Genomic DNA, 13034 nt, shown 5'->3' on the forward strand with positions numbered 1-13034 from the left:
ATATCTCTGAACGATGCGATGGTGATTCCACTGTGCAAATGGGCAACATTACCTCTACTATGAAGGATGCTACAAGCCTGTCCATCTCTGCTTTGGTGACCGGTCCTCCAAATTCTTGCGGCGGCGCACTCACAACATCCTCACTCTGGGTTCCGGGGTCCTTAGCTATTAGCTTCACCTTAGCATGTGTTCTTTGCAGGTGTTTGTTGAGGTTTGATGTGGTGTTTGCAGCAGTGGATAACAGCTTCTGGCCTGGACACAGTTTGCACCTCACCGTCACATTCCTGTCTATTCTTCGGACGAACTCAAAATAATGGGCATACCTCCACCCCTCGAAAGTTATCGCTGACTCAGCCATGTTTATGCAGCACTGCTCGCGGAGATGTGGACGTGCAAGTCGCGCAGATTACGTACATATAAACCTGCGGCGGAAACCCCTCTTGTCTGTCAGTGTGACTGATTTTATAAAAGTAACGAAGTAACGCGTGTCGTGGCAATGTTAGTAACTGTAGTGTGATTACTGAATTATAAAACGCGTTACACTACTCCGTTACCGACAAAAGTAATATTATTACACCCAACTCTGGCCCTAGGCGAGATTATGATTTGCCCCCCCCTCCAACAAATACACAATAGAATATATAAAGAATAAATGAAAAATCTCTACAAAAAACCAATACACTACAAAAACTGAAACGTATTGACATGGTGGTTATATACATAAAGAAGGCTTCAAATGTATTTAGTATTGCATGAACATGTTTTAATTGGGGGGTGGACTTCACATCCTCTAGGGAGGTCCGGGGGTATGCCCCTTTTTTTAACATTTTAAAGTAAAATGCTTCAATCTGGTGCACTTTTGCAGAATTACTAGAGACTAGATCTAGGGGGTACAACTCTAAACACCCATATGAAAAAGATCGGTTTACATTTTATTAATCAAATAAGTATGTAAACATAACCAATAACCTACCATAGCCAAGAACAAATAAATGTAATTTATTTAATTTTTGTGGTTCATTTATATCTTATTTTACCTATAGTTAACATTCATTTATTTATGCATATTTTTTTATATCTCCAGTTTTAAACGATATTTTTGGTTTACTGTCCTATAGTATACATTGGAATGATTTCAAACCTGTTTTTATTTATCCTAATAATTATAAAGGAGTGCCTTGGAAATATTTGTTTACATAAATTGTGACCAAACCGTTTGAGACCCACTGAGATAGCTTAGACCAGGGGTGTCAAACTCAAGGCCCGGGGGCCAAATCCGGCCCGCGACTTCATTTTATGTGGCCCCATAAGAGCTTGCAAAGAATATAATATGTTTATTATACGGTTACATGCTACTTTACAGAAGCACGTTGCCCATAAACTACATGTCCCACAATGCATCTCAAATTTGAATTTGTTCACAGAATTTTAATTTTTTTCTTCAAAATATGCATTTTTTTCTTCAAAATATGCATTTTTTCTTAGAATTTGCCCTTTTCTCAGAATTAAAATGTTTTCTCTCAAAATGTTACTTTTTTTTCTTCAAAATTTCACTTTCTTTTCAAAATTTCACTTATTTTTTTTTGTTTTTCCAGAATGTGGCTTTTCTTTTTAAATCATTTTGTGACATCCTTACTGAAGAGACTTGCAATTATTTGCCCTAGACTTCTGCTTTCAGACGTAGACCGATAATAACCCAATGCAGAGGCAATAATGTAATGTAATACATTATTTTATATATTAAATATTTATATATGTATTTTTTATATAGTCTTAAAGTTACAACCGGCCCTTTGAGTGCAACCATAATGCTAATGTGGCCCATGATGAAATTGAGTTTGACACCCCTGGCTTAGACTAAAGTGAACTATCTAAACATTCAGTCCTTTACCTTTACCTCACTGAGCTGTAGTTATCAGCCTCAATCCAACAACAATCCGCAGTACCGATGCGCGGCCTCTCTCTCTCTCTTGCTCGCTCGGAGGCTCGCTTGCACTTTGGCTGTGATCTGCAGGCGCCTGATAAGTCAACATCCCCCACTTTCATCACTTACAGCGCCCATCGTACAGGGCAAATGAAATGAAAAGTGTAACCGGGATGAAAAGGGTGTTACCTTGACTTAATTATGAATGCTGTTACATCAAGGCTGAAAATTAGGATGAGCCAAACAGTCAAAAATGTTTCCCCCCCCCCCCCAGATCTGGCGCCCTATTGTAGGCGACCGCCTATGTCGCCTATGCCAAAAACCGGCCCTGAGTGTATTTCACCTATAGGAATCAACATCTAATGGCACTCTTTCATAGCCTACAATTTGAGGTGTCCTTTCAGGACAAGCTCCAGTGTGCTTAATACAATTAATGTTGGCCCTGGTAAAGCACAAGCTGGGTCAGTGCATGGCTTTGCTCACTTACTGCGCGTGGAACAGAGCCATTGTTGATGTGATTAGTTACACCTGTGATTTTACAGCTCTGACACAGTCAACATGTCTGCTGGGAAAAAGCAAACAAAATAATAAATAAACTTACAGGTTGAAAATAATTTAAATTCAAATGATAATCATATTAAGGGGAAATAAAACAAAAAAATACTTTTACTTTATTCTCAACTTGCAATTTAAAGTGAAAACTACTACGATTAACTTAGCATGTTTTGATGCATGCATCAACAATTCAGTATGTTTGTCTTAATCACATGGCACCATCCTATGGTTGGCTCTTGGCTCTGCAGCCCACTGTGTTTGTCACGGTGAGACTGATGAGATAAGCATGAACATGTTATGCATGGGTTTTTCTCTGTCCACCTATATATAGTTGTCATGCATTTAGCTTAGTAGTTTTGTGTTGACAGAACGTTTTGTCCTTGTTCCTATCTGTTACTGAGGGTTTTTTAGAATTATAGTTGATTTTGCTGTTAATGTACAGACCAATCAAAGATCTTTAGAGATGCGAGTAAGTATTATATTTCTCACAAGTTGCAAAATGCGTAATCAAAATGTTGCCTAATGTAATAAATATTATTTTGATCAGTCCGCATATGATGCATGATATAGGCTTTAGTGAAATTATAGTGACTATTCATAATATGGTGTCACTTAATTGACATGAATTATTAATACATTACATTAAATTACATGTCACTTGTTCGACGCTTTTATCCAAAGCGACTTACATACTCAATACTGTGGGCAATCCCCACAGGAGCAATTTGGGGTGAAGTGTCTTGCCCAGGGACACAATGACATGCTGACTGCAGTGGGGTTTGAATCTGTGACCCCCTGATCCGAACACCAACGCACAACCCACTGCACCACACGCCTCCTAATAAATAACAGTTTTAGTAAGAACATGCAATAATCCACGCATGTAGGCAAAGATAGGCATGCAAAGGGTTTCAGTTGACAGCTCTATGTTGACAGCAGCATTTTAGTATTTCAATGGGATTATTGGCTTTCAAGTCTCTCCATGTAGTACATAGTAGACAGATATCTCCCCTCTAACCGAACATAAACTGCTTCAGCAAAGTGCAAGATAAGCCAATCAGTTTTCATCTACTTGCTCTGTCAATTAGGTCTAACTATTTGTAGCCGTATGGTGTGAGGGGTTTAACTGTTCAGAAGTCTTCCAAACTCTCATGATAAAAATACAAAATCAGTTTGAATATATTCACAACAATAAACATACATATTATCAATCAAATGCATAGAAAAACATGTCAGAAATCTGACCAGGTCTATACCATCTTTTAATAATGGGCATTCATAGACACAATCATAGTATTTCAAAACAGACCAGCAGAACAGTAATGTGGATATAGTATTACATTACATTACAAGTCATTTTGTTAGACGCTTTTATCCAAAGCGACTTACATACATTCAGTACTGTGGACAATCCCCACAGGAGCAATTTGGGGTGAATTGTCTTGCCCAGGGACACAACGACATGCTGACTGCAGTGGGACTCGAACTTGCTATCCCCTGATTGGAAGTCCAGCACACTATTCCCTGAGCCACAGCTGCCTGATATAGTATAAGATTTTGTTAAGGACTGGTTGCTCTCGTTTTTAACTACAGTAATAAGATTAGTAGTCTAATCCAACTAGACTCAGGATGGAATAGCCCTACACTCCCCCCAGAGCCACAGACAGGAGGAACCTGTTCATGGAGATAATTACAAAGCACACAGCTACCTTTCAACGCATTCTTGAGGTTAATTAATTCACATGCTTGATCTGTCATCCTTGTGGGATAGATGACTTTCTACAAAGAAGCGCACAGGATCCTTTGAGTGTCTTGGATTGCCTCACCCTGCCCCACAGGGATAATCTGAGACGAATCAAATCAAGTGAGGCCAAGGGATTGACTTTCCACAGACCGGAAAGGAGAAGACAACGTCAGCGCTGTGGAGATTGATGTCAGAAAGGTTGGAAACTGCAGCTGTGAACCATTTGTGTTTGTAGATGGTGGTTGCAAGCATCTCGTCTCACTTACTACAGGTAAATATCTCTTCTTTTGTTATCAAATGAAATGTTTTTTGTTCTATTTTGTTGAATTTATTGTTACTTCAGATTTTTATTTTTTACTTAAATTAAAAGCTGATTATTTTGCACATTGGTCTTGAAGAAATAGAATAAAGATTGTAGTGTGATGAAAACTAGCAGCTAAGAATAGCAGCTTGCCGATCCTTTATATTGCTGCTTTACATTTGACTGAATACTTGACTGAATAGGATTGGAAATGTTGATCTTTGATCAAAATGTCTAATCTAATTTAGACTAATCTAACTTCTCTTGACGTGTAAAAACACATAATGATGACTTAGGCTTATACAGTCCAAAAATAAAACAATCCTGAGCTCTGGTAACTTATGAGATGCCTTATCCAGACTGTTAGTAAACTGCTTACGAGAAGGCTCTAAGCACATTTTGTGCACATGTTTACAGATGCACATGATAAAGTGTGTAATATAGCATAACTAGATATATGTGCTTCCAGGCTCTGCTATGACTGTGGATGTGAGTCTGTGTGACTGTACATATGGCATCCCATGTAAAGACAACAGGTGGAGCTCTGATGGAATACAGTAAGTAAAACGGGTAGTTGGCCGTCAATAAAATAACGTATCTGTCAATGATTATATAAAAATTGATTTTATTGTGATGCCTGGATGACAGACTACTACTTTTATTGTGATGCCCAGATAACAGACTTGCAAAGCCAAACAAGGAGTAGACACCTCTACTGGAGTTAATTATTTAGATGCTACAGACCAACCTATTTGGTGAAGTGCTGTTGAATAATATGGAAGCTGTAAGAGGATTCAAATAATATTTAATTCAGCATAGAAAACACTTAACTAAAGCTTCCAGTTTAACTTTGAGAGTAAATTAAAAACAATAAACAGCTAACTTATAGTTATAATACAATTTTGGATTTAAGTTGTGTGTAATAACAGATGTCTCTTTTTTGTCTCTTCCAGTCAGAGCCCCCAGGGCAAAGTACACGATTGTAGGAGAAGCTATACGTTATGTCGTCCCTGGACATATGCAATGTTCAATCGGCTGTGGAGGTCCAGCTTGCAAATATGACAACCCAAATTACTGGAGTGATAACCAACAGGCCATAACAGGCCTCTACTCATCATGGTAAACATGTTTCTCTTCAGTAGTAGTCATAGTACAACATAATTTAACAGCTTTTGAAATGATATTTTCCCATGTTAATATAACCTTTTTCTATTGCTTTAGGATCACTGATCATCTTCTGGCAATGTCCAGACCCTCAACAGAAATCATTAAGAAGTATCACATCATCGATCAATTCAGAAGGTATAGACCATTCTTTTCCCAGCAGCTTCCTGACTACGAACACACAGCACCTGAGGAGACGATAATAATGAATTTTTCACGTCTCTGTTTGTGTGTGTCTGTGTCAAGGGATGGTATTAAAACAGTGATCAACCTACAGATACCTGGTGAACACGCCAGCTGCGGAAACCCTCTAGAGCCAGAGAGCGGCTTCTCATACCGCCCAGAGGTCTTCATGGAAAACAACAGTAATTGCTCGATACAATACATCTTGGTTTATCTGTATTGTTGCTCAGATTTAACTGCCAACATCTCACCGTTTCAGTTTATTTCTACAATTTCGGCTGGAGTGACTATGGAGTGGCTAACCTGACAACGATGCTCGACATAGTGAAGGTCATGGCCTTCGCCCTGCAGGAGGGAAAGATAGCAATCCACTGTCACGCTGGCCTCGGCAGAACAGGTATATATTTAAGGAATGCCGTAGGAAGTGTTAAGGACTGTTATTCCTCTGAAACACAACAAAGGATTTCCTCTTTCTTTCCTGCAGGTGTGCTGATAGCATGTTTCTTGGCCTATGCTACCAGGATGACTGCTAACCAGGCTATTCTGTTTGTTCGTGCTCAACGCCCCAACTCCATCCAGACCCGAGGCCAGTTAGGATGTGTCAGAGACTTTGTCCAGTTCCTTGCCCCTTTGAGGAGTGTGTTTTCCTGTGCTGAGCCCCGATTCAACCCAGTCACCCTGTCCCAGTACCTGAACCGCCAGAGACACATATTGCATGGCCATGAGAGGAAGGAGCTGAGGCACCTGCCAAAGATCATCCGGCTAGTGTCTAGGCTGCTGTTGGACATCGCAGAGAATCGACAAGTGATAGAGGAAGACATTCTGGTGGCCCCTGATGTTGAAGACATAGAGAGGACTCTGAGCGTCATTGAGAAGATGGGTCCAGAGTATTTTTTAAAGGAGCCCCGCTTACCAGGTGCGCTCACATTACCAAGACATTTTCACGAACCACCCATTTTCTACCATCGCAAAAGTCTGAGCTACAGTGAGTCTGACTTGACACGACTCGGCTCACAGTTACACCTTCTCACACAACCTTTAGGTCCCATGTCACAGAGCAATGTTGAAATGTCTTTTTCCCCACCGGACCAGGCAATCCATATTAAAGGTTGTAATAGCAACATGTCTGACTTTTCACACGGCTCAACAGGCTCACTCTGGCAAATCAAGAATTCAGAAAACCAAAAAGATGGATCCCGTCTGCTGCAGAAAGCCCAGCAGAGCACCATCCAGCGTACTGGGTCTGTGGGAAACAATGACTCTACCAAAAAAGGTAGCTTTTTATCCAGGTGGAAGGATGAGCAGAGGGACGGAGTAGTAATGAATGGGAAGAAGCCTGGAGATAAGAGAGAAGAGGAGGTATCAGAGGTGCCCTTCATCACCCTGCAGTCGGAGCTGTCCCCGGAGGCCCGGAGGCTTCTAGTGGCTCAGGCCCTGGCAGTGGACTTTTGTCTTGATGGTGGAGAAGAGCATAAGAGCAGCATCCTCGCTTGGCAGGTAACTGACAACTTGGTAGTAGTATTTTTAGAGGTGGAGGGCATGCATTTCAAAATTACGTAAATGCTACACTTCGTCCATCCATACTTTAATGTAAGTTCTGTCAGCGGTTCATGACAGACTACAATTCACAACCACAACAAAGGCCTTATTGCATGCACCCTAGTGTAAACGTTTTTATATTTTCAGTGACATAAATCATATTTTGAGTTCGCACTTTGATAACTTTTCTGCATAATATAAGACAAATCTCAGATGCAAACTAAATGATGCTCTAACTTTGATCGCTCTTGAGATGACATTAAAAAAGACCACGTCCACAGACATGCAATCTTTCTAAAAAGTTGCCCCAGTCACATAAAGGCAGACGGGGTCTAATACGAGTGCCTGAATGTGTGCAGGCAGAATTGAACCTGGGCGGGGGCTGGGAGAGGCTGTGCATGGAGCGGGACCCCTTCATCCTCACTGGGCTCATGTGGGCCTGGCTGGAGCAGCTCAAAGAGCCGGTCATCTCCATCCAGGAGGCCAAAGCCCTGGACCCCAACAACACTGACGCTCAAACTGTCCTCAACACACTGGACAAGGTCAGTGCTGATACGTATTTGAAAACTAATTCCGTGGACTATGCAGCCTTCAAATTTAGATTTGAATTATTCTTTGTTTATCTCTTCCCAGGCCTGTTTACAAACATTAACTTGCATACTAGATTGTATGGCTCATATGCAGCAGATACCAGAAGAGGTTGAAAATGCTTTCCTGAATCGTACAATCAAGGCTTTCACCTGGGTAAGATAGTCCATACACCTAACTATTTGGGATTTATTTCAGCAAATGTATTACTTTCTTGTCATTGGTTTTGTTTGAACAACTTGAGAGTTTATTTGCCTTTGAACAGATGAGAAATATCTCAGAAGATGATAGCAAAGTGTACGAGTCCATGACTGCAGTCCTAAGATGTGTCCTTGAGGACATGAGGAGAATCGCCAAAGAACAGGAAGAGATGCAAGCAATGAGTCCAACGTTTTCCTACAATTAAACATATTTACTACCAGTCATGCTGCACTGCCTGGACTTCCATGTAGACGCATGAAGGAGGAAAGGATGCTTTTGTGCCTTAAGGATTAAATGTGTAATAATAATAATAACAGCTCTTTAAATATATTTTGTCATTTTTATTTTCTTTGGTCTTAGCATGAATGTACAGTAAATGGATTATTGTCATTAATGCAGTACTAACACAATTCAGTATTTTCTTACCTCAGTAGTGAGTGGAGCTAACATATTGAAGAACAGGTGAATATATTTTGCACACATCATGCCTTAAGACATGGTCATATCTAACAGATCCAAAAGCATAGTGGAAAACATTATCAATATACCTTTACCAATGCCTTTCCCGTAACATGGTGGGTGTTTATAATCTTTAATAAGTGTTATATTCTGGTGTCTCTGAACATACACTAACCAAAGAACATCTGCATATATAAAAAACAATAATAAAAGCAAATGTAACTCTTCCCAGTATCTTGTGCAAACTGCTTGTAGGCACCTTTATGTGAAGCAGTGTCACTCAAGAGGTGAAAGAATATGCTTTCAAGACGTCTTTTCCATCTTTCCCTTCTGCTGAGGCTGTGATGCTGGAGTAGTCGCAGGCGACATGCGTGAACCGTCTGGACAACAGCGCACAAAGCATAAAAGAAAGCAACAAGTTTAGGAAATTACTAATGAGGCAACATGCAGATACTCAGAAAATACTTATATTCAGGCTCTTCCGTTATTAGTAAATTGGGTGTTGTTGATGCAGCACATAGGATAATGTACCTGGACATTGTGTGAGAGCCTCCCAGTAAATGGTATTGGCTCTCTAGGGTCAACCCATGGTCTCTGTCCTTTCCCCATGTCAACACCCGTAAGGAAAGATCCTGAGATGCTGTCACCACACGAAAGCTATCCTGTACATATAAAGACACTTTTAGTATGCTCTTTCACACATATAGTACATTACACTGTATAAAACAAAACAAAAATCAACAAGTGAAGGAATATTTATTTTGATTCCAAATATGAAAGAAACCTACCACGCTTATAGAAGAGATAGACATTGTATGCTCTTTAAAGTTAGCAATCAGGGCTCCTTTCAGAGAGTAGACATATAGCTCCTGCCCGGCTGCCAACACTAAGCAGTTACTGTCAGCGGCCTCCAGAAGGACCTGTGAGGACCAGGTGTTCAGTGTCAAAGGGAAGGACTCCACCTGCTGGACTAAGATGAGAAGACGCTCAAAATTATACCAGCACAAGCCAACAACATTTAGGAACAATCCATCTAAATACCTGTGACTGCAGATTTCAGGGATTTATTCTGAGATATTTTGTTGTCATGTACATTTTGGGGTACACACTTTCATTCAGTTTTACTGTTTCAATTCATATTTACCTACTTTTTAAAAAGAAAATTATAATTTATTCTACTATTTCACAATTAGACAGTTTACACATCCAAATAACAAACAAAAATTAGTAAAAGCGTGAGGGAAGAAAGCAAGGCTTATACAGAAGTAACCCTTCTGTTAGTCATCCTGATAGCAGGATAAAGTTAAAAAAGATAATTCCGTATAATAATAATTCCACTTTCTATATGTTTTGAATCGTTTTCATAAACAGAAATAAGAAAAATACACAATGACAAATGGATCCAATCTGGCAGATTCTACACCAGCTGCTTAACAATATCTGCAGAAAGTAGAGATAGATCTGCTTAGAATAATTCAAAGGCTCACTACAACTTTTTAAAGGCTAAATTAAGATTCTGCATCCAATTTAAAGCATCTGAAAGTCAATCTGCAAATATCTTAATCCTCACCCTGGATCTCGGACTTGTACTTGGTCTTTTTAATGCTGACATCGAACACAGTGAGGGCTTTGTTGTTATGGAGCCCGTTGTGGTGGATGAGGGCCAGTCTCGCAGGCTGAGTGGGGATGAAGACAGCGGCCTGGCACCCTGTGACTGGCAAAGACTGGCACAGAGGATCTTCGTCCTCAGACGGTGAGGTCAAACTCTCTGTGTAAATCACCTGCCAACAAAGCAAACACCAAAAATCTACAAAATGTGTATGTAATCGTTCATTGATCTTGTATATAAACACCTATTTCCCGCTGTGTCATTCGAGCTGAGGTAATGTGGTAAAAAACAAACACATGATTGCAGAACAGAGCAGGAAACACCCACATAAAGTCAGAATGTCAAACACAACAAGAAATACCTTTGGACTTAAATCATCCTTGTCCTTGGTTCCAGCAGTGATCCATTTCTTGTCACGTGAAACTAGGAGAGTGTTGACTTTGAAAGAGTCACACACCATCACACTGGACTTTTTAGTCAAAGCTGAATCTGCTAGTGTACACACAGATCCCTGGCTGGTTCCAACCTGGAAGAGAATATATAACGATTTACTAGAAACAACATACTATATCATTTATAGATTTACAAACCCAAAAAATCTGAAGTTACTCACAGTCAGAAACCAGTTGTTGTTGATGTTATACTGTAGTAATGAACCGAGTGGAGAGCCAGTAGCAAAAGAGGCCCCCTCCTTGCCGCTCTCACCATGCCAGGTCTTGATGAGGCCTGTGGAGTCTGCTGTGATCACAACTTCACGCCGTTCATCACCAATAATCGCTGTCAAAGGACTCTGAACGGGACTGCACCACAGGAGCTCACCCTGAGGGAAGAAAGCTCAGTCTCAGGCCTCTGTGAGGGAATATATTCCAGTGGCTGTAGACTTTTTTAACCAAGAAGAGGGAGCTAATTTAGAAAATCTGTTTCAGTGGGATTAGGTGAAATGTAGCCTGCATACGTGTTTTGCCGTAGCACATGACTTTAGCACATTTCAATTAAAGTTTTGTGTAGATAAATATCTGAAAGCAGCATGATGCCCGCATTCAAACAATGTCACCAGACACTGATAAGGACTCTCAGCATGTGACCCTTGACACTTGAGTTTAACATTTTTTCTGAGGCATTATCTGTAAAGTCAAACAATCAATTTAGGACAGAAAGGTACTCATAGAATTATACAGAAATCTGGATTAAATGTCTTTAAATTATGTGCCTCATAACAAGCACTTGTACAAATACTTTATAATATTGTAAAAGTGTACAAATTATCTATATTATTATACTGAGAAAGCAGCATGATACCTGCATTCAAATAATGTCACCAGACACTGATAAGGATTCACAGCATGTGACACCAGACACTTATTTTGAGTTTGACATGTTGTTGAGGCATTATCTGTAAAGTCAAACAATCAATTTATGACAGAAATGTACTATGTAAGTTTGGTTACATCTTCTTTAAATGCTGTGCCTACAAACAAGCATTTCTACAGATACAATATCATACTAATTGTACAAATACTTAACAATATTAAACTGGGAATACAGGGTGAGGTGTCACTAACATTTTGGATGTCCCACGCTCGGACTGTACCATCAGTGGAGGCGCTGCACACTGTGGCACGGCTGTTCCAGAGGTCAGGACTCTGGGCTGAGTTCCCCTGCAGGTACACCAGCCCTACCACTCTGCCTGATGGACAGCATGTCAGGTGTAAACATTTAATGAGAGACTACATGAAGACATGCAAAGAAGATCTCACAGAGAGACAGCATACCTGCGTGTCCTCTGAGGCTTTTGCAGGTGTAACCTCCTGACCTGCCTGCCGTCATCTTCATCTCTAAGTGGCAGCGTTGCAGGAAGTATCTCTTCCATGAGTGATTTACGTGTTCACTCCCCAGGACAGCGAGGTTACAGAAACTCCAGCGCTGCAGACACATCTTCCTGAGGGGACAACAGGATTGGACATTCAGATATGTTCACAGATCACAGGAGCATCATCTGCTTGACGTTGGAAAATACAGAAAGACAGGCATGCAAGGCAAGTTTATTTATATAGCACCTTCACACAAGGCAATTCAAAGTGCTTTACAAAAATGAGGAGCATTAGGAAATAACATGATAAAATGGAATTTAAAAACATTCAAATAATTAACAAGCAAGACAACTCACCTCCACAACCAAGGTGTCTCTGCAGCTTCATTCCAATCCTAAAAAATACATTTGTTAAATGTTATCAAACACAAATCAGACTTTTGGGGAATAATAATAGACTGGCTTCATGGCACACGCGTGCTACTTCCGCAAGTTAGACACTCCTTACCTGACACACACTGGAAGCAGTGATTAAATCTTCCTCTGTCAGGAATGCAAAAATATGAATAAGGCAATCCCGGATCAATGGCGGCGGATGGAGATCCATACTGATGTTATTAATTTTTCCAGCACCAGCTATCTCCCTACTGTACGTCAACACGCAAACACTTCATAGTTTAGGCAAACTACGGAAACTAAACAGGGACAAGAAGGGTTGTGTTTTTCAGAACACAGCCTGAAAGGTCTTCACTAAGCCACCAGATGTCGCTATTATAAAAGGTAGATGATTCAAAGGAAAGTCCATGGAAGAGAGACGCACTAAGGGGAAGTGCGCAGCAGATGATTTATAAAACTGAATGAAGTGGATACATTATTCTTATAGTAGCCTATGAACAAAAAATCTAAACAATTATTGAACTATAATCATGTAAACAAATGCGTATTAGATATGATCAA

General features: G+C 40.2%; 2 protein-coding genes across 3 annotated transcripts; one reads left to right on the forward strand and one right to left on the reverse strand.

Annotated features, from left to right (window-relative positions):
* The first annotated feature begins 4132 nt into the window (after positions 1–4132).
* Positions 4133–8424, forward strand: ptpdc1b (protein tyrosine phosphatase domain containing 1b). Of its 2 annotated transcripts, XM_034126556.1 has the most exons (10): positions 4133–4494; positions 4994–5081; positions 5478–5643; positions 5746–5826; positions 5935–6053; positions 6131–6268; positions 6356–7368; positions 7770–7952; positions 8044–8154; positions 8264–8424. In XM_034126556.1, exons 2-10 carry the CDS (start codon positions 5036–5038, stop codon positions 8402–8404), a joined length of 1998 nt encoding a protein of 665 aa, XP_033982447.1. In that variant the 5' UTR covers positions 4133–4494; positions 4994–5035; the 3' UTR covers positions 8405–8424. The 2 variants fall into 2 exon arrangements, with proteins under 2 accessions (XP_033982447.1, XP_033982446.1); XM_034126555.1 differs by having other exon boundaries at positions 6131–7368.
* A 101-nt stretch (positions 8425–8525) lies between these two features.
* fbxw12 (F-box and WD repeat domain containing 12) lies at positions 8526–12803 on the reverse strand. Its single transcript, XM_034126557.1, has 10 exons — positions 12586–12803; positions 12435–12472; positions 12040–12206; positions 11830–11954; positions 10881–11087; positions 10629–10793; positions 10229–10439; positions 9447–9628; positions 9190–9320; positions 8526–9038 (listed from the first exon to the last, which is right to left on the reverse strand). Exons 1-10 carry the CDS (start codon positions 12682–12684, stop codon positions 8939–8941), a joined length of 1425 nt encoding a protein of 474 aa, XP_033982448.1. The 5' UTR covers positions 12685–12803; the 3' UTR covers positions 8526–8938.
* Between the last annotated feature and the right edge of the window lie 231 nt (positions 12804–13034).

This window comes from Trematomus bernacchii, unplaced genomic scaffold, assembly GCF_902827165.1.
Source record: "Trematomus bernacchii unplaced genomic scaffold, fTreBer1.1, whole genome shotgun sequence".
NCBI lineage: Eukaryota > Metazoa > Chordata > Actinopteri > Perciformes > Nototheniidae > Trematomus > Trematomus bernacchii.